This window comes from Vicugna pacos, chromosome 2 (genome assembly GCF_048564905.1).
Source record: "Vicugna pacos chromosome 2, VicPac4, whole genome shotgun sequence".
Lineage (NCBI taxonomy): Eukaryota > Metazoa > Chordata > Mammalia > Artiodactyla > Camelidae > Vicugna > Vicugna pacos.
In genome coordinates, this window is record NC_132988.1 from 67,595,438 (window position 1) to 67,620,558 (window position 25,121).

At 34.8% G+C, this 25,121-nt stretch overlaps 1 protein-coding gene across 1 annotated transcript; it reads right to left on the reverse strand.

The window, feature by feature from the left end:
- Nucleotides 1-5,165: 5,165 nt before the first annotated feature.
- On the reverse strand, nt 5,166-14,511 carry LOC102538724 (transmembrane protease serine 11B). The gene is made up of 9 exons (XM_006217855.3): nt 14,399-14,511; nt 12,592-12,707; nt 12,438-12,505; nt 10,810-10,970; nt 9,368-9,406; nt 8,382-8,559; nt 6,597-6,856; nt 6,105-6,247; nt 5,166-5,465 (listed from the first exon to the last, which is right to left on the reverse strand). The coding sequence occupies exons 1-9, from the start codon at nt 14,475-14,477 to the stop codon at nt 5,304-5,306; spliced, it is 1,206 nt and encodes a 401-aa protein (XP_006217917.2). The 5' UTR covers nt 14,478-14,511; the 3' UTR covers nt 5,166-5,303.
- Nucleotides 14,512-25,121: the final 10,610 nt, after the last annotated feature.

The following is a 25,121-nucleotide window of genomic DNA, read 5'->3' on the forward strand; positions in this document are numbered from 1 at the left end:
GCAATAAAATACAGGTTCTCAGGGAGTTAGGGTCAAATTAATACTGGCTAAAAATAAACTATTGGCTTTGTAGAACTTTCCAGGATGAGATGATGGCTTGATGACAGTAAGCACAAAATCCATGAGGACACAGTGGATTAAGTTTCATAAAGTTGTGGGTTAATTTTTAAAAGATGGTAGGAGTTTACCAGAAAAAAATATATATATCAGAGAAGGACATTCTAGACAAGGAGTACACCATTTGAAAGGCTCCAGATAGCATGTTTCAGATAATAGTGTGATTGGAGCACAGGTTAAATGCGAGGAAACGATGGGAGAGAAAAACAGCGATGCATGGAGCAGCCAGATCTTAATAGTGACTTCAGTTTTACTCAGTTGGACAGGATTATTACCTCCATTGAACCAGCCACTGGTCCAGGAACACAGCGACAGAAAAGAGCCCGTGAAAAGTTCAGTCTAGTAGGACATTCAGATGCCAAAACAGATAATATTTACATGTTGTAGAAAATGCAGTAATAGGTGAATGCCTGGGGCTATCTGGAACACTAGTCTGGGGATGTCAGGAAAGGCTTCCTGGTAAGAGGTAACACCTGAGCATTGTCTTGACAAATGAGTTGGAAGAGTGAGTCAAGCTTTTTATGGATTTGCAAATCATAATAAAGAGTTTAGGTTTTATTCTGTAAGGTTATTGAGACGAAGAGGGGTGGAGTAGGATTTTAAGCAGAAGAGAGAGGTGCTCCTAGACTCCCTGATTACTAAGACCTTGTACCTGCTCTGATCATGGCTCAGTTTGATGCCCTTTAATTCCTTGTCTTTCATCAAATGGTTGGGAAGGAAAATAGGGGGACAATTTCTCATTACCCTGGCTAGGGATTTCTGCCTTGTTGAAAAATTTTTTTTTTATTAAATGAGGTAGATCTGACTTAAAGAGCATAAACCTATGAAACCAAAGATAGAACCAATGGAATTCTTTTGTGATATATACTCATATTTAATTAAAATAAAGTTTGGTTTATTCAACCATGAGTGTAAACTGTGACAAAACTCCAAGTGAAGAGAATTAAATTTATTGAGGAAACAACATAGGAAAGCATGATGCAATTATTTTATTTTCATAATTAAGCATAATAATTGTAGGGAAAACAACATATTATAATAACATATAATTGTCTTTTCTGGAATCCTTTAATTAACTACTATAAACTGCAAATCTGAAACGTGCTTGACACACCACTATTAAATATTACAAAAATAGCTTCTTCTGAAACCTCCTCTTGTATTGAAATCATGAAAAGTGAAAACCAGTAACAAACCTACTTTACCTCTGTCACTAGCAGACAGTACTTAAGGTATTTAACAAAACATCTGGCACAATGGCCAGAATGCTAGTTTGTAATGTCTTGGAATAGAAATTGTGCTCAAATTGCATAATCTAGTGAAGATTTCTTTTTTTGTTGTTTTTTAATTTTGAGGGGAGGTAATTAGGACCAGTAATCAAACTGGCTCAGGGGTTGACAGGAAAGTTTCAGGCTTTAAACTTCACATAAATCCCACTGACCTTATTTCATCCAAGATTCAAAGCCAAATATCCAGGCATTTCCAAAGGTAAGTATGATAGAGCTTTCCTAGTCCAGTCGTAAATCCTATACAAAATACGGTAATTAAAATAACAAAGGATGATATTTTAAATATATATTCCCCAGGATGATTCCAGGGCCATTTGGGGGTTATGTGAAAGACTGAGGAAAGGTGAAAATTCTGTTTTGACATACTAATATAAATTGCATAGTAGATCCTCAATTGGAAATTTTAGATGTTTGCCACTGAAGGTGCAGGGAGAAGTCAGAGCTAAAGTTAAAATGCTTGGGAGTTGTCAGCAGATAGTTGGTATTGAGAGTATTGGGCTGGAGAAAACCATTAGGGCATGAGTGTAAGTAGAAAAGAGTAGAGATCTGTGGATTGAGTCCTGGGAAACTCCAACATTTAGATTTTAGGAAGATGTAGAATAGCCAGCAAAAGAGACTGAATAGAAATAGCTGTTAACATAGAAAGATGACCAAAAAAGTGGCTTTTTTGTGGAAGCCAAGCAAAGAGTTTTAATAGAGAATGATCAACAGTACTAAATGCTTTTAATGTTATTGATATTCTTACTTAAGAAGAGGATTGAGAATTTAGCATTGGTGTTGGCAACACAGAGCTTATTGGTGACCTTGACAAATGTGGTTTTGGAGGAGTTTCTGAAACAACATCCTGACTGGAGTGAGTTTAAGAGAAATCAGAAGGAAAATAAATGGAGACAATACTTTCAACCATGTTTGCAGAGAAATGTGGCAGGAAGATGTAGGATTGAAAAAAAAAACTTTGTTCTTACCTGAGAAATACTGTGTAATTACTGTGTCTATGAAAATGATCCAGTAGAAAGGGTAAGATTATGACATAGGAGGGATAGGTGACAGCAATAGGAACAAAGTCCTTGAGAAAAGGGTCTTTTCATAAGTGGGGAGTTTGGCCTTAGAGTGGTGTTGATTCAATAGTTGATCCACTGTGACAAAAGGAAAGACAGGTGACAATAGTGGCTAACACCAATCTTGCATTTGCTATGTGCTTTAAGTGCATTGTACATTTGTTAACTCCTTCAAAACTCCGTAACAACACCATGAAGTAGATATTATTCTTGTCCCCATGTTACATCAAGGAAACAGACACAGTGATGTCAAATAATTTGCCCAAGATCACACACCTAGTAAGTGACAAAGCTAGGATTTGAACACAAGTAGTTTAACTTGAGTTCATTTACCAATACTACCTTTCAAGAAGGAAGTAGTTTAACAAATTTTTATAGTAAGCACTAACAGAAACTCTCACCTGATTCCTTCTGTTTTCTTGGTGAAATAATGAGCAAAATTATCAGTTGAGTGTGAAAAGAAACTGTTGGCATCAAGGAGAGGAGAGAAGATGTGAATGAATAATTTAGGAGAATGAGAGCCAGTTTTGACAAGGAAAGTATAGAAGGATTTTCAGGAAGTACTAAGAACATATTTGATGTTTGTGATCATAATTTTAAAGTGAGACTAGTCAGCATGTTGTTTATTTTTCTCTAGCTACAGTCAGTAACTAAGATCCATGCACTAGAAAGTTGGAGAGTGGGTTGTTAGCAAGTTTGTGGTTTTGCCCTGCTAGGTGGTAAATGGTGAAAGGAGCAAAGCAGTAGGTGTATATGGCATGGTTGACCATAGTGTGTAGTAGTAGCTCAATAAGAAGAACATAGTGACTCAGTAAGACGAACATGAAGATATTTGTGGGATATGCAAGAAAAGTTTCAGTCAGTAGAATAGAGTTACTAGTTTTTTTTAATAGAACCATATATATATTTTTAATTGAAGTATAATCAGTCTGCAATGTTGTGTCAGTTTCTGTTGTACAGCATAATGTTTCAGTCATACATATATACACATACTCTTTTTCATATTCTTTTTCATTAGAGGTTACTACAAGATATTGAATATAGTTCCCTGTGCTATGTGTCAATGGAATAGAGTTACCAGTGGGTTTTGGACCATTAAGCCTATACCTAAGACTAAATAAAAATGCAAACTTTAAACAATTTCTTTGCAGGAAAATTGCACCAGCCTTCTACCTAGTCTTCCTGCTTCTCAGTGTGTAGCCTTCACCGCCAACTCCAGCCCACCCTCGTCATCAAAGCTAAAGCAGTCTTCTCAGAGTATGTATTAGATCATCTCACTTGCTCCTCTGCTCAGAAAACTCAAGAGTCTCCCACTGCAGTTAAAATAAAATCCTAAGTCATTACAAATCCTTATTTGAGTTGGCCCTCAACTGCCTCTTCCAAATTCTTTCCTACCCATCTCTCACCCACCAGGCTTCAGACACACTGGCAGACACACTGGGCCTTTTTCTGCGACACAACCACCTTGCTCATTTCTCTTTTGAGGCTTTTACACTTGTTCTCTTCGGACTTCTCTCAGATGTTTTATGTTTTGCCTCCTCATTGTTTAGGTCCAGCTCAAATGCTACTCTTTTGAAAAAGTTGTTCATACTACCAGATCTCAAGTACTTCTCAACCTCCCCATTTTTTCTATCATATTACCTTCTTCCCCTTCCTAACACCACAAACCAAAATTGTCTTATGTGTGTGCTTACTGTGCCTTTTTTTATCCGCTAAATGCAGCATCCTTGGAAGATGATACTGTATCCGTACCTGACAGTTCCTGGAACGCACTGAGTGTTCAATACATACGTGTGACCTGCCTGAGAAAGGAGAGGGGAGGAAAAAACACCACCTTGTCGCACTTAGTTATGGATTGGCTTCACATCATTATGTACATCATAAGTCATAATTTATAATAAAAAAAGAAGAGTAATATCACAAACAATTGAAGAAAGAGAATTTTTAGGTTTATTTTAGCTGGTTTTAAATTTTTAAGCTACTTTTTAATTGTAGGAAATTACAAAAGGTGAATTATTTGCAGAGATTACAGAGTCTGTCCTCCACACCACTGCATATGCACTGTGAGGAGAGCTATAGATGCCATACAGTCCTCTGCCCTCAAGGACCTCTTTATTCTTGCTGCAAAGGAATACAAACAAATGACAAAAGAAGGACATGAAGAAATATTATAAAATAATTGCAACTTAAAAATCATTTTAAAATTCCTGACTAATTTTGGATTTGAATTCTACGAGGGAAAATTCACATGAGGGTTGCAACTTGTCAGAGAGACTGAAGAATGACTTTAAGGAAATAATTTTTCTTCTTAGTTTCTCGATCTCTATATTGAGACACTTGGTCTAGCTGAACCCCTGACATTCCTCTCCATTCCAAGATCATATGATTTTACAAGGTACACAAACTATCTCACATTGAAATAAGTGAATATACATTATTTGTCTTATGTATTTTGGTTTAACAAAATGCATTTATAATATATAGAATGAAAAATAATTTATTTGGTAAATCCAGCATATGTTCTCATACTAACAAAATATGTATTTCTTTAATTCTAAAAAATAAAGGTCTATTCTGAATATAATGGTAAGATACATCAGAACTAGGCTATTAATAAAAATATTACGGTCATCCTTTCTTTTTTTCTTCCTGTTTCCTAAATTAGTTAAATAGATCAATAAATAAATGGATAGTGCTTTAGATAAAACATTAATCAAGATATTTATGCATTTTTATATAAGAAAATGATTAGTATACCAACAATCAAAAAAGATTTTGAAACAATAGATAAGAATATCCTGTAGTTGTCTTTATGTTCCATTCCAAGGTTACATTTCTTTCAGAGTCCAGTCTTGGAGGTAATCCAGTCACGATAAGCAGTCACCCGAGTGTAGACACCTGGTTTATTCTTTTTACCACATCCTTCACCCCAGCTTACTATTCCAACAAGGTGCCATATATTCCTAGAGTTGGGGTAAGCTAGTGGTCCACCAGAATCATTCTAGAAGAAAAGGGGGAAAAATGTTTCTTGTCTTGTCGAAGAATTTCCTTTTACCTCTCCTCTGGAGTTGCAATGCCCTGGGCGTTGCAAACATCCACCCTCTTTGGGCTTAGAACTGTGGAACTCTTGGGTTTCTTCAAAACCCAGGGCAACTACCAACCAGAATACATTGCCTACAACAGCTAAATATTGGATTGGAAAGACTGGGATTTGATTTTGTTAATGAGTCCAGCCTTAACTGTGGAGAAAGTGCCTCAGCTGCTCCATGAGGAAGCCTCTGAAGAACGGATGTCACGTGCACGTGCTAAACGTCCTGCTGCATCTCTCCATAAGGAAAAGACAGCATTCTTGTCGGCAGGGTGCCCAGAAAATAGAGCCAAACTTATTTTATCACCTTGTAAGTATGGATTCCTAGACTGAAAACTTCATGAGGGCAGGCATGGTGTTCACCACTGCATCCTCAGCATCTACGCTGGTATCTGGTACATTAATGAGAGTAATAAATATTTGCTTTCTGGATTGAAATAAGAAGTTACTCTGTGAAAATCCTTAAGACAAAAATTTTTTTGTGTGGTGATAAAAACTACCACTGAATTAGTACTTTGGGAAAAAATGATTTGATAATATTTCTTGAGGTACCTGACAGGCATCAGCTTCTCCTGACATAAATCCAGCACACAGCATTGTATCAGTCACCAAGCCAGATAACGCATGTGGAGCATTGCAAACTTTGTTATCAATAATCTTCAGAAAGGCCTGCCGAAGTATTACTGGAAGAGGACCTAAAGGCAATAAATTCTGCACATTATAGAGATCTTAACCTTGTTTGTTGATACAAAGAGCTTCTGTGGAATAAAGCCGATTCTTTGGTCACCAAGAGCCAGCCAGTCCCTGACTAGACTGGTTTCTTTCTGATGTTTATTATCTGGCTGCCTCATACATTATTCCAATTTTTCCAATTCTCATTCTCAGAGATATTTCAGAAATTGAAAACAATACCATGCTTTTGGTCCCATCACTTTGTTTTCTTTTCAGTATATTTACTGATTGGTTAATTGTGTGAGAAAGTGATTGACGGATTGATTAAATATTATTCCTGTAAAGATATTACATATTTACAGAAAAACTCACCATTCATATAAAGTGTTCCCCATCCTGTAACTACAACGCTGTCATTTTCTGAGAGGTTCATTTTGGCTTCAGGAAGACAAATCGTACGAACGTATTTCGTAAAAGAGACTTCTTCAGCAAGCTGCACAAGGGCAATATCATCGTGAACCCCAGCCTTGCTATAATTTTCATGAAAAATAATATTTTGGACTTTCCTTGTCATATATGGTTTATTTACTACAGTTCCAAAGTTGACAGTCCAGTCTTCTGAATTATTTTTCCTGGAGGACACAATTCAATTAAAATTCACTCAGTTTGGGGTGTTCACAGAGGTTATTATCTTATAATTTTAAGATATGAGTTTCCCAAACAATACTTATAAAGCACTTAAATTCTTATTTTTAAAAATTGTCTTTGATGTGGGGATGTTATAAATGCTGCAGTCACATAAAAATAGTGCTAAGGACTATTAGAGCTGTTAGCTTTCTACAAATCCTCCTGACCAGAGTCACTGATGTTTTCTGCTGCTTCAGCCCCGTCCAGTTTCTGAGCATTTGAGTTAGGTAGGGCTCACATGAGCAGCCCCAATGGAAGGGATCCAGAATCACTGTTCTTTCCTACCATACACCCTGCACTCTTAGAACCTGTGGCAGTCTCCAGGCACTTCCATAAATTTTAAAATTGCAAATTATTTTAACACAGTCACATTATATTTACCAAGTCAATGCCTCTTGGTTTCTAATTTAGATTTTCTGACCAGTTTCTCCAGTTCCCCTGAGATTCTTTCTCAGTTAGGACCTAACATCCTATCTAACCATTTTTACCTTCCTCAAAATGTCACGTATTGGCCGGTTTTTTGGTGTTTTTTTTTTTTAAGGGTTTCAAGACCTTCCTATAACTGTGACACTGTTCAATCTTTCTCCCATTTTAAAATGTTCAGTGACTCCACATACTCAATAGCTGTGTTTTTCCAGTAAGTTAGCATCTTGTCATTTAGAAGTATTCCCGATCCCAGATATAACTACATTTTCTAAGCATATTTTCTAATGTTTCCTTTTACAAATCCTCTAAGATTCAAATTATTCTCTTTGCTTGCTGTCCACAGAATACAACTTGTGTTGTTTCATGTCAACACATTTGAAGAAGGCTATTTTCCCAACTCAAAATGCTTATTATCCTTTCTCATCTACTCACCCTATCAATCAAGTCTTTCATCTTTAGAGTCTGGATCAAATCTTACAACTGCATACCTCAGCTAGATATGTTCTCTCTTGTCATCAGGTTTCCATCAAACTTAGTACCTGTGTTGTACATACACCATGCCGCCTTCTACTTTTAATACATCACATTTAAATTTCTTAAAATAGATTGTAACCCCCAGAGGACAAGACAAATAAGCACCTTGTAACTGGAGTCAGACATACCTGCATTCACATTCAATTTCTGTTATTTAAGAGCTGTATGATCTTGGTCAAGTTACATCACCATTTCTGAACCCTAGATTTCCTCATCTTTAAATAGGTTAAATTATACCTTCCATATGGAATTACTATTATGATTAAATAAAATGATGTAAGTAAAGCTTACTTAACATCGGGCCAAAGCAGCTTTTTAGAAAATGTTAATTTGCTTCCATTTACTTTTCCCCCCTTCCAAATTTAAATTTCTTTGCTGCCCTTCAATTATACAAGTGTTTGTAAATTTCATATGGCTTGGCAAACTTCACACATTCAAGTTAACCCCCACAGACTATCCCAAATAGGCCTGCACCTAGAATCCTACATTTAGTGAAACTTTCAAACTTACTTAGCAAAGCAGTGAGCTGCAGATAGGAGCCACCTGCTGCTGATCAGAGAGGCACCACAGTAGTGCTGGCCCTTCCATTGCATGCTTGCCTGCCACGGCCAGGCCCCACCCGCGGCTTTTTTCCCATTCACAATTCGATTGCCAGATGTAATACTGTTGGCCAGTTGTCTCCCACAACCTAAAGAAAAGATTTATTTATACAAGAGCAGGTATCTGTGATTATGCTTTATAAGAAGTATTTTTAAAACATTACTTGAAACCCTTCAGTGATTGTCCAGCACCTCCTAACAATGCTGTTTCTTTCCTGTAATGTATTCATATCATGGTAGTCCACTCCATCTTCGTTTGGGTGATGTTTACTTTTCCTCTTTTTCAGTCTTAAACGTCTTTCACCTACTGACTTATGTTGTATCTGTCTTACAATTTTACTCTCCCCAAATAGATTGCAAAGTTCTTGAAGGTAGAAACTTTGCTTCATTAATGTCTGTATGTTGCATAGCATGCACAGTGCTGTCTGTAAAGCCCCATGTGGATAATAGATATTCCAGAAATATCCACTGATTGAATGAATGCATGGATGTACCATGTTGTGGGCCCCATGATACTTTAAAGAGAATTTGTTTAAAAGGTACAGAACTGTTTTTTACCTTATAATAGACGTATTTTTCTATAGCCTAGTTTTGCATTTTCTTATTATCCTAAGTTGTCCTTTTTCCTTCACTTTTTTTTATATATTAACTAATTCAAACATGATATTTTTCATGATTCCATTCTTTGCAAACAGTTGTCATTTCACCCTTTTGGACAACCACTTACAAATGGTCAGTGTTTTTTAAAAAGGAATTCCCAATAAATATCTAGTATATCCAATAATTTTGAAAAACTACTATAGATTTCCACCTGAGGTGCTTCTAGATACTTTTTAGAAGAATGATAGAAAACTGTTTGTGAGTGTATTAAATTTATAATAAAGTTTCTAAACTTACAGTTGTTTGTAAGCATTTCAGCATGAGCCTCGCTGATTTCTGAAATTTAAAAAAAATAAAGTTGATAAAATATCACCATGCAGTTCTCTTCAACCCAAGGACTAGATTTCCTAACCTAGCTACAGCCAACATTTAACTATTCAGGCTAGTTCGTGTATTGCTTATCAACCCCTCTCACTCTTACTTGTTATATTCTGGCCATCTCTCCACATCTCTACCAGGTAGTACAGGAAAAGGAAATAAAAAAGCAAAGCTCTCAGTTTTATGATAGTTGAAGTAAAATATTTAGTGAAGTAAGAAGCTGACACTCTTACTAAAAGAGGCACGGGGCATAATCTTTGGATTTCTTTCCCTTAGATAATTCTCATTACTCTGAAATACTCAGAGTTCTCTATATTTTAAAGGAAAAAAATCCAACTAAAATTACATGGGCCTATCCTACTCTTTGCAAGTCATCTCATTACTAAGACTGAATTATGAAATTTTGAGAATTTAACTTAAATTCAAGTCTCTTTTCCACTGGGAAGAGACTTCAGAGAGAAAGAGAAGAGAGAACTAAAAAAGGACACATCAGAAAGTGCTAACTCCTAAATCCCGGGGATACAGAGGGGCAGTAACTGGTGCAGTCTTCTTTCCCAACAACTACTCACAAAGGAATTGTATTGCTTCTTTCAGAAGCTCTGCCTCAGACTCACTTGTCATGAGTGGCCCATTGGTGACAGGGTCTGTGTTCTGAGGCAAAGTACCTGTGACTGGCAGCTGGCAGCCATTATAGCTTTCAAGGACACTAGGATCAATTGTCAGTCTGGAAGAACCACAAAACTGGGCTCTGGAACCACAAGCTTAGACCACCTAAATAGACCTTTTAACAATCCAAGTTAGAGTTTCAGGACAAATGCAGGACCTTCAAGATGCTTACAAACGTTACTTTCTGCACTGAGACAAAATTCTGTCATTTTCTTCTCTTGTTTTCTGGGGAATTATTTCAGACAAGTTTTTCTTTAGTAGGATTACTTCCATTCTTCTACAAGAATCAATAAGAGCTCTCTGTCCTCAATTTCACACTTACTCCTACAATCTTCAGCTCAATGATCAAGAAAACACTTAAGTCTGTTTCCTATAATGAGATCCTGACAAAAGTAGAAGGTAGGGAGAATAATGCTTCAATTACTACCTTTCACCCCCTTTTCCATCCATAATACCCAACCCTCCCAAACTCACAAGCATATCTGTGGTTCAACACTCCTTCCTATCACTGTTCAGACAAAGATTCCATAGCACTACCCTTTCCACTACCAACTCAATGGTAGGAGTGCCAGAGTTTGGAAAGACTATTTTTTCCTAAGTAAATTCTTGAAACTCTTGTTCATTTTTTCTGGTGCTTTTTTTTTTAATAGTCTAGATACTTAAGTAGTAGAAAATAATTAAAATAGTTAAAATACCTATAAATTTAAGGGAGGTGGGAACTGCATTCCAGGATGCCATGTTGTCTTTCAATATCTGATGTAAGATGGCTTCTATTTCAGGCTTCATGCTATTCTTCTTTGCTGGAGGAAATTTGAATGTCAGCTGTAACTGTACACTGGAACCACTGGGGTTAGGACTGGACAAAACAGAAATGTTCTCATGTGCTACTTCCTGATTTTCTAGATGTCTTATGAACATACTGAATTTCCCACATTGTAATTATTATATTGCCTTTACATATATTAAAAAACAATACACAGATATTGTCCCAGTATATATAAAGTTCAAGGATCCTTAAAAATCTTCTAATTGGTTTAGAGGTATTGTTCATGAAAGAGGATGTGAACGTTAGAAATCAGAATATTTCAAACATGTATGAGAAACTGACTACTGGCCAACAGATAATTGGCTTGAAATTTCATTATAATACAGTAAAAAAAATAGTGTTTTGTACAGATGTTTTCTTAATTTTAGAGGAAGAGATAAATAAGAACTTAAATGCAGGGCTGGGAAGCATTCAAAAGATAAATTCTAGCATATATTCAAGAGCCAGAACTAAGCTTCTTCCCGTAGTTTCTTACACGTGTCCACCCCAATGGATCTATACAATGAGAAGGCTCAGAAAGATAATTCTAAGCATGAAGAATATCTCCGTTATCTGTATATTCAGTACATTATTTTTATTGATCAGGAGAGACAATTAATTCATTTTGGAAGACTGTCAAAGCAAAAGCTATATTAATCACAATTTTTAAGAAACCACAGCTCTATTTTCAAATAATTATGATCAATTGAAGGGCCTTCAAAGGTTTTTGTCTGTCTGGAGGTAAGTAGGTTGGTTGGTTGTCTAGCTGGATTTTTTTTTTTTAGTTTTAAGGAATTCAGACTTCTCCAGAATAGATACTGACAGTTGCTAAATTACAAATGCTCTCTCCCTTAATCACTTATCCCCTATGCTCCGTGATACCTGCCTCCCCGCATCTCTCACCACCACCATTACCACTGTCAAGCACACTTACAATACATATTTAGACAAATGTTACCGTAAAGATTCACTTTTCTCCACAGTCATTACAGTGATGGTGATTATTAAAGAGACCGAAAGAGGATTATTTTAAGAAAGATATGGCCAGATGAGTATGAATGGGAAAAGAGGTGGCTAGTAGATGAATAGCAAGACAATCTTTATTTTCTGTAGAGTTACAATTGTCTTTTAAATTATCTTTTATCATAGAAGTCAGTTAGAACTGACTGCCACCAACAACCTTACAATTCCCCTTCAAGTACAGAGATTACAGATTTGTACAGAACACTTCCTACCCTGAACAGAAATTAGTTAGATACAGTGATATTTTAATTTATGGGGAGTCCGTCCTTCCTTCCTTCCTTCCTTCCTTCCTTCCTTCCTTTTTTCCCTTCCCTTCCTTTCCTTCCCTTCCTTCCTTCTTCCTTCCCTCCCTCCCTCTCTTCCTTCTCTCCTTCTCTCTTTCTCTCTCTCCCTCTCTCTTTCTGTTTTTCATCACTGTTGTTACTTAAAACCAGGACTAATGTGACATATTACCTACTTCTTGTTCCATATAATCTTGAATGAATTTATACTTACAGAAGTTTCATGACCTGAGAGTTGATATATTCTTTGTATACCCTAGAATTCTGAAATGCGGTAGATATCTGTCAAGAGAAAAAACCAAAAAAAGCCATGATATATATTTCAATCAAATTTATAATAAAGTTAATAAAAAAGATCTCTTACTTACTTTAGTCTCAATATCTTTGCTCAGATTTGTGCTGGCTTCTGAAACTGCTTTTTCACAACTGTCATTATATGTGACTCCAGAAATATGAAAATTACCTTGGTAATAGTAAATCTTTCCTGTGAAATAAAGAAATATTCAGAAAATTTTAAAACAGGAAATGGCTTCAAGCCCCTCTGTATCTTTATCTCAAAATTAAATTTCAATAGATGTACTCAGTTAGGGCAATTAGTTTACTACCACTTGAATGAGATATTCCTCTAGCTGTCATCCAACTCAAGTTACTGTATTAACAAAGATTGTATTAGCTCCTAAGCCAAAATCCTAGAGCAAACGGGTTCATCTTTCAAAATGATTTCAAACAACCTTTGCAAGTTTGAATGTCCATTTTTACTTCACAAGAAGCCTGGTTCAACTAATTTAACTTTAGGTAATACAAGCTTGTCTAGTCTTATATCTGAAATGACAGATGGTTGAACATGTAGAGAAATTCAGGGGTGGCTTATCATTCCACACACCTCCTACTCAAGCCAGGATGCCTGTAGTTCTCTCTTTTGCATTACTCCTTTCCACTATGTCATTGTTTCTCCAGAAAAAGGGATCTATTAAAATGCAAACTATATTTTGGAAGGTTAACTAATTAGGCTACTGGTCCCCACTAACATATTGACAGAACTTCTTCACCGGGGCTTGATACGGAAAACTCAGTACTATCCTTAAGGAAATGATGTGAAGAATGTTATTTTTTAATGAGCAGAGACAAGAAGAGGCTAGAAGGATTCAGACTATGGAGAGTTCATGGATAGACATGCCAAGCAAGAGTCTGAGTGTCTACTACACTCATGAAGGACAAGTTTTGAAATTTGAAATTAAGATGATTATGGAGAAACAAAGGAGAAGCTAGGTTGAAAGAAAACTTGAATTGTCTCTGAATCAAGCAAAATGTATCCATATGACATTATTGTATAGGGTGATATATTTCAGAGGAATAAAACAAAAATCATGATAAAGTAGAATAATACACTTTAAGTATTAAAATGTGGGTTTGTGTTCAGCTATGTGATTTAAATCCTGTGATATCAAGCAAATCACTTGATTTGCCTGAACCTCAGTTTCCTGCGTGTGAGACTAGGGATAGTAGTAAAACCTGCTCTCTCAAGTTCAAAGGATTATTGTGAGGATCAAGTGGAAGAGTAGGTAACAAATTTGTTTAAAAACCTTAAACAGTTACACAAATTTTTGAATTAATTTTTCTGAAAAGTAAAAATAAACTGGAAAACCAAACTTTCTGAATGTAGGTTTAATAAAAGATATTAAACATAAGATCAAGTTAGTATGAACATTCAGCCATTTAACCATTCTTGACTATCCACTATTAGAAGAACCATTAGTGAATTATCCATTCTTACTTATCAATTATATCTTTAATAATCAATATTAGAAATGAGCCAAGAAGAGTAGGGATCTCCAAAGCTTGAGGTATATTTACTAAAAATGTACAGCTTAACTACAAACCTACTATATAAGCTCCTTTACTGACAACAAATATTGGCACCAAAGTATTGAATTTTTCAGTCTTGCCCATACTCCCATAGTTGGTCATACAACTTACAGAAAGGATCAAGGAAATACAGAATTCAGAAAAATTTATAAACTGTGGTGTCAAATTATATAAAATTATTATGTTAAAATAAAATAGTAGTGACAAAGTTTCCATAAGGAAATTTAATATTCGTGTTGTTTCTTATCAATTTCTAAGAGTTAAAAGAGATTTAGTGGTAAGGGTGAAAATTGAGTAGTCAATACTGACCAACTGCCAGAAAATGAACAAGGAGACCAATAGTTATTCCCAAGATTGCCATCGTTCCAAGGAAGATAAGGATTGTCATCCAAAGTGGCCAAGATCTTCTCTGGGAAAATATGTTGTACCTACGAAAGGAGGAAAACGGCTCAAATCAGATGATAGATATTCTAAATCTACCTGTTTCTCCTCCAACTCATACAACACAGTTTATAACTTATGCATTAGGTCTTTATGTTAGTTTAAAACACAGATGCCTTAACTGTCTCAGTGAGGATGGACATTACTGAGGATAGACTCCATTTAGCAAGTCATCTTTGAGTACTGTGTTACAACAGCGAGTAAAATAGCATGGTTTGTGTTCTTACATTGACAAGGAGAAGTTGGTTTGCTTTTTTATTTATCTAAAGCAAGTTATAAAACATTACATGTGGTCTGGTTGTATCTTTGTAAACTAAAGCCACATCATATGTGTGGACATATATAGATTTATAAACGCAAATATATAACATCATTTATATGTTTAATTGTGTAGGGAAACATCATGATGTCAAAAGCAACTTTCCCATATTATAAGATTATGGGCAGACTTTTTGTCATTTTTGTTTACTTTATTCTTAACTATGTTTTCTGATGTTTCTACAATAAATATAGATTATTTGTAAAATATAATTTAACAGACAGGTGAGATTCATCATCAAAACCAATCAATTAGATGAAAAATAATCAGAAAACATTGTGACTTGGCATCATACAAATAGAGAGGTCTAGGGTTACAGTTAGGCCATATGGCCACCCTTAGTCTAATTTTATAAAGTTTGGACATTGTTTATTCTTTATAGCTTGAAAGATATGATGTCATGAAATTGTCCATTTGGATGAAGACCTGTAACACACAAAAAACAAAATCTGATACCAAGTTTCAAAATAGCCTCAGTTGTTTCTTCAATCTCTTTGTATTCTGCATCACCCTAAACAAAACTTGCAGAACAGAAGAGTTTGTAATCAGTGGGTACATTTAGCAAATCAGATATTCCCTGTGAGCAGGAGAACCTTTTTGTTCTAATCTCTCTAGGACTAACTGATTTTTAGGTAGAGAAGGTCCTTTAAAAATAAATGAGTACCTTATGCCACACCTGTACAACTTCACCCAGTTTTGTTTCCTCTCTGTTCTTTATTCTTAATCCTAACTCTTCCTTATATGCTTTTATACTAGAATTCAGTTGTTTAATCTCACCCTCAGAGCAAAACATCTATTTAGGCGTGGTATTTCTTATACTAGATAAATCACAGTTTAAAAGGAGTACACAGTTAAGGTAATTAATAATGATATTTATAACCTTATTAATATCCAATAATCTGTGTCTTCTAATGAGTAGAAAAATTCACTGTGATAGCAAAGTCTGAAATTTGTTTTGGATTAGTCAGCTGTAATGTAGTCTGGTAGCTCAGTCTTTCTGAGACATGAAAGTTTGAAAGACTCACACAGGTAGCCTAAATTATGTACATAGCACATAAAGTAGCTGAGACGGTTTCTATGCAAGTAATCACTATATTCAGCTTATAAAATGTTTATCGTTGAAAGCCCATTTTAGGTGTTCTTGGAAGTTCTAAAAAATACATATAGTTGACTGCAGCACTGATAGGCTTTTCCCTTTTATTATGGATTTCTTTCAGTCGTAAGCATAATTAGTTCCCCAAAACACACACACACACACACACACACACACGAAAACAAAAACAATTCAGCAGTAGTAAACAATCCTATTTTTTAAAAAAAGAAACAAAAGCAGAGTCTACAGGAAGAAAATCATTTGAAAACCTTTTAAATTTTGAGGCCCCCTGTATTTTGCCAGGTGCTAATTTAGAATCTGTGTTGTAAAGTACATTATTCCAAAATCTATGTACTAGAGAACAAAAATAATAGTTCTTATGGGTGGATATAAAAAGTAAGCAAAATTTTGCTAAAATTCGTTTTTCCCCCCAAATTTCTGAAAATTTCCCAGAGACTAAATACAGGGCCTTTAGGCCTCAGAAATAATTGCATGGGTCCAGAAATAACAATCTAAATTATAAAAAGCAACCATTAACAAAAAACTAGAGGATACTCTATAGCATATAGAGCATATACTTGTTAGCTTTTATAGACTTAATCTCCCAATTAAAATCCCATTTACCTGGACATAGTATTCTGATAGTTGTGGTGCCACCGGCAATGGTAGTGATGATGATGATGACAGTGGTGACAGTGATAATGATAATAAGGATCTTCTGGTGTAGCTTTTAAGATGATCAGTGTTTCATAGGTTCATGTGCTACATGCAGTGTTGGTTTGTTTTTTGGGCTGGGTGAAATATGGAGAACAAATAAGATGAAACTTGTCTGACTAATGTTAATGACTGTCATATTTCTATTGTTTCAAGATAGGAGTCATCCAGGGAATGACAAACTTCCTTGACTTGGCTATTTTGAAAAAAAAATAATTGCCAAGTCTTGGATTTGTCACCTAAAGCTACACCCCAAAAACAGCTTTGTAGTAAGTCGGGATAATCCTAACTCTGTTTGGTCAATTCCATCATTCTGGCTTCTACTTCCTTAACTGAAACCAGCTGTAACTAGGTAGAAATTTCTGACAAAAGACTTTTCACAGGGTACCAATTTTAATATAATTAATATTGCCATCATTTTGCTTAACTTTTTAGCACCCCTTCGCCACCTGGACTGACTGACCGATGCCCTCTGGCAAGAAACTGTATGTTTGTAAATCTCAGGCAATATAGTCCTTTCCTTTCATAAACTGACCCTAATACAGTTTTTACCAGTTTTTGGTCACTCTCTGCTGCCTTCATATGGCTGGTTTTTATATTTTTTCCAAACTTTATAATTATTAACTCTAGGAGAGCTTGATATAAGACCCTTTACCATTGCTGGAAGTGGAACTAATTATTGGTGATTTTTAAAAAACAGATTTTCTTAATTTTAGTTTAAAAATTGTCAATATTTCCTTTTAAGGTTAGTATTTTGTGAGTATATGTATGCAATTCATTTAAGAAATCTTTGCCTTTCATAAATATATACTTCCATGTTTTCTTCTAAAACCTTTAATGTTTCTTCACTGTCTGCACTTAGGTCAACAATTCACATTGCATTTATTTGTGTGTGCATTATGAAGTAGGAGTAAAAGATGCATCTTTTCCCGTATGACTATTAATTGACCCTGCACATCTTATTGAAATCATAAACATGCAATCTTTATCCACCGCCCTTCAATGCCACCTTTCTTATAAATCAAGTATAAATCAAATGTGGATCTCGTTCTGAACTTCTTTTATTGTTTCTTTGATTTATTTTTCTATTACTGTGCCATATTACACTACTTTGATTATTGAAGTTATAGAATGTAAGCCAACTCAAAGAAAAACACGCAATATAAGAGTTGTGAATTTAAGTTTTATTCAGAGTCTTACTGTAGCCTGGTGGACAGCCATTCAGTTAGCTCTGAGGAAAAGGCTCCAAAGAGGTAGGGGAAAAACCAAATTAAATATGATTATCAGATTAAATCTTGGTAAAAGATTACTGCTAGTCACAAAGCACAGATATCCCAAGTCAGTGATTTTAGTGCTTTTCTGTATAATGCAAAATGCAAAATTCCAAGGTCATTGAAATTCTTCCTGAGATGTATATCTATTTAAGGAGCATACTTGTCCAGAGCACAGAGGGCCTTACTCATTCTGCTGTCCTCTTAATTTCATCTCACAGTGCAGTAGGTCAGTGAATACAGTGGGTTGTGACTTAATCCTTGTAGAACTTGGTGGTGAGCAACACCTTGAGTTTCTCTGTTTACACTTGATGTCTGGTATGTAAGCCCATATTTATTTTCCTTTGTCAAAATTGTCTTTGCTATTTTTAGTCCATTACATTTCCTTATAAATTTTAACATCATCTGATTAATTTCCAAAAAAGAATTTCTAGACTTTTGTTGGTATAGTATTGAATCTATAGGTCTTTTGGGGGAAGAACTGACTTCTTAAAATATTGCAGTTTCCAATCCATGAACTTGGTACCTTCCTCGTTTTATTTAGATTTTCTTTAATTTCTCTCAGTAGTGTTTTATAAGTATCTGAATAGAAGTCTTGTACATGTTCTCCTAGAATCAGTCTTACATATTTGACTTATTGAATCCTATTGTAAATGTCTTTATCGTTTACATTTCATGTCATATTTATTGCTGACATATAGAAATACAATTGACTTTTATATATTTACCTTGAATTGAGAAAATTTGATTCATCTATTAATTTCATTTTTTTCTATTTGTGTATTCTTTTGTTTTAAACATACACTTCCACCTGCAAATAAGAACAATATTATTACTTTTCTATTGCTTATATTTTTATTTTGTTTTGGTTGATTAGTTGATTTATTGATTACTTCTAGCTTAAGTCATAGAATTCTAGTACACTGTTGAATAGAGTTGGTGATAGCTGGAGTCCTTCTCTTTTTCCTAATTTCAGGGAAAGGTGTTCGGTACTTCACAATTAAATAGGATGTTTGCTATCATTTTATCAGATTAAGGAAGTTTTCTTTTGTTTTTAGTTTGCTAATTTTTACAATAAATGGATTTTTAATTAGCCAAATGCTTTTTTTGGCATCTACTGAGATAATCATATACTTTTTCTACCTTTATTTGATCAATATTGTGAATTACGTTGATTTGTATTTAAATGTTAAACTGATCTTGTATTTCTAGAATAGCCCCAACTTGATCGCAAATAAGATACATTTTACATACCGTTGGGTCTCACATTTTATTTTGGTTAGGATTTTTGTATCCATACTTCTGAAAGAATGACACAATTTTACATCTTTTAATGTCATTGTTAAGTTTTGTAATCAAAGCTATGTTGGCCTTATAAAACAAGTTGGGAAGTAACTGTTTTATTGCACATAAAATTTTAAAGTTACATGAAGTGAAAAAAATCTTAAGGAAAAAAAATTCAAGTTTCTAAAACTGATATAATCACCACTATAGGAATTGCTACCTGCCCCTCAAGAATACCACATTTTGAACTTTGCACAAACCTGAAATAAACTTTCACTTAACCAACTAACTACGATTCAGAAATTCATTTGTTGAAACAGCTAACAGAAATATAATCTGACTCATACAGACGTTATATGACACCGTCATTTTATCTTTTTAAAACAAGACAAAGATTTAAAGCTGATGTATGCAATGTATTTATACTAGATATCAATCATCTCATATGCATTTCTTTTTTCTTTTTTGATTTGCTTCTAATGTCAAAAATCGCAACTGTGGATTGATGTGGTTCTCCAACATTCCATGAATAAACAATGTTGCTGCTGAAACAGTATAAGCCTTTCTTCCATCTTGGACAAAGCCTTAAATGTCAGTGCTTACACCAGTTTTCTCCTCTTGGCAACATTGCCACAAAAATCCTGTCAGTTGTAAAGGAAAAACACACGTCATGTTAAATTTTTGGTCTTATTGAATCATCATCCTTTACATGAGTACATTTTAGAATTTACATGTATTCTAAGAACATCCTATAAATTGCATGTCCCAGTTTCAATTCAATTACAAAGTCTCAGTGTCTTAAGCTTGGATAAGAATTATCAAGTGCCAAGTAGCAGCTGATATTATCCACCACATGACAGCACTTCCTCTTCCTGGGTTTATATTTTCACCCAAAGCTTTACCGTGATATTTGCATTCAAATATATTTATTTTCAGATTTTTCAAAATCTTTCAAATCCGCCTTAAGACTCTCTACTGACTGGCCCACCTTAATTTTATTATTTTCTGTCACGAAATTGCACATGCCTCTTAACAACTAATACTATTTATTGTTCTGTTTGTGCCATACTTTTTCCCCAAGAAGCTTATAGGATCCTAAAGTATAGGGTTTATATCTTATACTAATTTTCCATACATTCCATACATTCCAGGTTTTCAATAAGCACTTATAGTCTCATTGTCTGATTCTTACAACATGAAACAGCAAGCAAGGGCCTCTTCTTTCTTTTATTTCTACATAGTATTTAGCTCTTATTCATACTGTTTTCTTTTGCGTTTGCAATAATATTTTGGGTTAGCTTGTCTGGCGAGCTAACAGTGGCCTTTTTAATGACGTTGTTCCTTGATAAGCTCACTTCTAACAGGACCTAGCTTTCAAAAATAGAAAAATGAGAAGCTCAGTTTTATCAATAGCCCATCAAGATCCAGCTCTAAGGAATTATTTCATATTTATTAGACTCATGACATATTTTTTGACCAAGATGTCAGGTAGTTAACTTAGAATGGGAGCTACAGTATTTTCTATGTATAGAATGCATGAGTCCATTACTAGGAAACTACTTTTGTATTCTCAGGGAACCTGGGTAACATACTCAATAGGTCTGTTACTCAATAAGTGACACATATGTGTTAAATCCTATTATTCTGGTACTTGAGTGCCTACTTACTTCCTATAAACCCTCTAGATTAAAAATGTCATTTCTTGTGCATTGGTAATTTTTGTTGCTAAAAATATAATTTCGTTATATATTCTGTTCCTACTAACGAAAATTTAGGGAAGATTGACATTCCTTGCCAGCCCTTGTAACACAGTGAACTGAAGCCTACATTAATTAAAAGATTGTAAGAGACTAAATTGCTATTCAATGAGTTTCAGTTTTTTTTTTAAGATGGATTACAAGGCTAGGTACAAAAGATACTTACGAATGAAATTGTTTGCAGTGTTATAGCTAACGTTTATATAATTTTGATGACTCATAAAATATGAGGAATACAAAAGTGAAGATAACAGTCTACTTTTTTAACTGAAAGAAGTTGTTATTAAAAAATCATTTGCCACTCAATCTAATAATTCTGGGTAAAAAGAAATCCAGAATAAATTATTAAAAGTATGGCTTGGTCAAATCTAAAAATTGGAAACAATCATTACTTGAAGCCTATGTTTGTTCACTTAAAATAAATGTTGTCAGATTAACTTTATATCACTTTTAGATTAGGAGCTCAAGGCAGTGTGGTAGATAGAGACTCATATATTTCTGTCCTCTTCATCATCTTAATAATTATTATCACTAATATGACAAAAATAATAGTTGCTATTTATTGAAGGGATACTAGTGGCCTTATATTGTGTCTTCCAATGTTACTATGTAACTATTTCATATTAATTTTTTCAACAATTCTATGAGATAAATATTATCACTCTCACTTTATAAATGAAGAAATTGAACTTCAGAGAGTTTATTTGTCAAAGGTCACATAGACAGTGAGTAGTAAAATCAAGGTTAATTTTTCAAAAATATATGGGACTGGTATTTCTTCTAATGATGGACTAAGCAATTCAGAACAACACTTCTGATAATTATAGCAAGAAAGATGGCTAAAATAAATAGTTGAAAATTCTTTTGAAGAGCTCATAGAGCTAACAAGATGATGAATTCCAGGCCAAGATCTTGGTGAAGATAAACCCAAAGAAGTTAGTTAGCCTGCCATTTGGAGCTACTATTTCTGAAAGAGGACGCCAGAGCTGAGTAGGACATATGATAGGATCAGGGCAACAGCATCAAAACTTGGAATCCAGGTCCTGCACTGGATAAGGGTGGTTGGGAAACCCACCACACTTTGAGATGGGCCTCTGAAAGGCAACTTCCTAAGTGTACATATATACCCAATGTCTGAATTGGATATCTTTATGAAAACAACAATGATACTTGACCCCTTCATGGCATTCTACTATAGGAAGATCATAGATCCTAATGTAAAAGGTAAAATAATAAAACTTTAGAAGATCATTTAGGAAATAAGCTTCATGATCTTGAAGAGAGCACAGTTCTCACTTTTTACAAAAAGTATTAAAAAGTATTAACCGTAAAAGAAAAGACTGATAGATTGGACTACATTTTGAACTCCTGTTTATCAAGAGACACATTAAGAAAGTTAAAGGCAAGCTGCAGACTGGAATAGATATTGCAAAAAATTTACCTGACAAAAGACTTTCATCAAGAATAGATAAAGCACAGCTCTAAGTTAGTCAGAAAAAGACAGACATCTTAACAGAACACAAAACTTGAATATGCAATTCTGAAAAGTATATAGATATTTATAATCATATGAAAAGATATTCAACCTCATTAGTTATTAGGGAAATCGGAATTAAAATCACTACATATTGACCATTTTGGCTTAAACTAAAAAAAGTAATAATGACAAGGGTTGGGGAGAAGAACTAATAAATCACTGCTGGCAGGTGTGTGAGTTGGTCAGCCACTTGGGGAAACTGTTAGAGCAGGCAGAGAGCTGGTATGAGCAGAGAAAGGGGGACACAGACCAAATGGCAGGAATTGGGCAGAAAGGAGGGGCACAGGCCAAATGAAGGAAACCACACATCCTGTGAGCAGCAGGGATCCCTGGGCAGAGAAAGAAAAGCTGGAATCTTTGGGCTGATAAGGGGCCACACCTTTTGGCCTGGAGACCAACAAAGAAAGGTCAGAAAAGGCAGGAATTTCCAGTGTCCGAATGTAACCTTTTACTCATTATGCCCTCATTTCAATAAAATTAGCCTTGCAGAAGTACCCATCATGCACCGACGCCATGACACTTCCGATCCAGACTAAATAAGGATAAAAATCCCTCCTCCCTTTGGGAAGGTGGAGTTGGGAAGATAATCAGGGAATACGACCCCAAACCCTTCCCTCCCCAATGAATATTCCGCCCATTCATTTTTACACCCTATGTAGCTAACTTGCCAAAGAAACTCAGGGCAGCTGCTCACCTGAGCCTGCCCGCTCTCCCCTGAGAGTGTACTATCCATACTTTAATAAAGCCTCACTTTACCTTTTTAACCTCTAAGTCTTGTCTCTAAATTCTTTCTGGGACGGGACAAGAACCTGGAACACCGGTTGCACCTATCGGCGACAAAACTAGTTGACAGTTTCTACTAAAATAGAATGTGGGCATGCATAACAACCCAGCAATTTCACTCCTGTTCTAAACCCGCCAGAAGCAGCATACATATGTGCACCAAAAGGATGTGGAGGGGCACTCCCAGCTACACTATGCATGATAACCCCGAAGGGGAAGCAACTCAAATGTCCATCAGCACTAGAGTAGCTACAAACTTTGTGGTGTTTTCACATAACAAAATGTTCCACAGCACTTTAAGTAAAAGAACTTCAGATACATGCAGAAACATAAGTGATTCTCAAACGAAAGGATTAGATTCAAAATAATATACACTAAATGATTTTATTTCTGTAATAGTCAATGACTGTTAGATGTAGAGTATAGATATAGAAGTTCAGGATACCATTTGTTTTTGTGGAGAAAAAGGCACATTGATTGGGGGGAATTGGGAGAGTGTGGCTTCTGGGATGCTGGCAAAGCACTATTTCTTGACTAGGTGGTAATTACATGGCTGTTCACTTTGTGACAATTTATTGATCTGTATATAGTCTTCTGTTTTCTGTGTTACAATTAACAGCAAAATTTCTGAAAAACATATGTCATCTATTAAAAAGGGAAATATTTCTATATAAAAGCAAAATAAAAAGCTTGTCAACAATATGTACCCAAAACTTACTATACTGCAGAACATCTTTCAGGGTTCTGTGATGGTAGATATAAAAGATACAGTAAAGAATGTGTCTGCTGTTTAAAGAGGTTACATGTAATAAGAGAAATAGTATATCTGTAACACATGTAGATATTTTATCGTAGTCGCTAAATGACTTTCCAAGATAACTGCCATGTCTAAGAGATTCACATGTCAATATATTTTCAAATGGAGTTTTCATAAAAAAAGAAAGTGAGTACTCAGTATTTATTTAACTAAACATGTAAATATTTATGTAATAAATGTGATTTTGTTCATACAATTAAACATTTTAAATGTATCCTTAGTAGCAAATACTTTCCAAGTTACTGGGGAAAGAACGACTGAAATCAGAGATACTACATATTTTCTTATGATTTGCAAAATATTTTCAGCTTTCTGAAAATACTAGTATTTTATATTACTTTGCACGAGTCTTTTTAAAGTGCAGTCACAAGTAACAGTTCAGTTCTATTCTATTTTCTTTCTTTCTTTTTTTCTTTTCTTTTATTTACTTGTTTATTTTTAATATAGATATCCTAATTGTCCTCTCAGAATTAGTCCATCTGGACCAGGAGGTTTTCTTTCCTGACTGAAACTCTGATTTTTCAAGTTAGTAGCGCCATCTAGAGTCCTACCTACATATTTCTCTATGGGGAAAAAAAGCCCATCTTTTAATGTTGCACAGAGTACAATTTTTTTAGTACTGTCCTCATACTTATTTTTAAACATAAATTGATTTTTAGTGTTAATTATATTAATCATGTTGTACATTACATCTGTAGTACTTATTTATCTTAAAACTAGACTTACCAGCTCCCAGAACTGCCAGAAAAAAATGTTCTGTTGTTTATAACCCACCCAATCTATGGTATGGCTGCTTTTTTGCAGGAAAAAAAAATGGATATCAGCAGTATTTGTTCATTTACACCACAAGAAGTGCTAACACTAACAAAAGAAATATTCTAGTGTTGCTAAAACACCACTGCTACACTTGTTTTCTGCTAAAAGTTGTTTCTTTGAAAATGTTTTGTGAATTTCTTGGATACCACAAAATTTAATTATTAAATTCCCTATGTTTACAAAAAATATGTTATTAATTT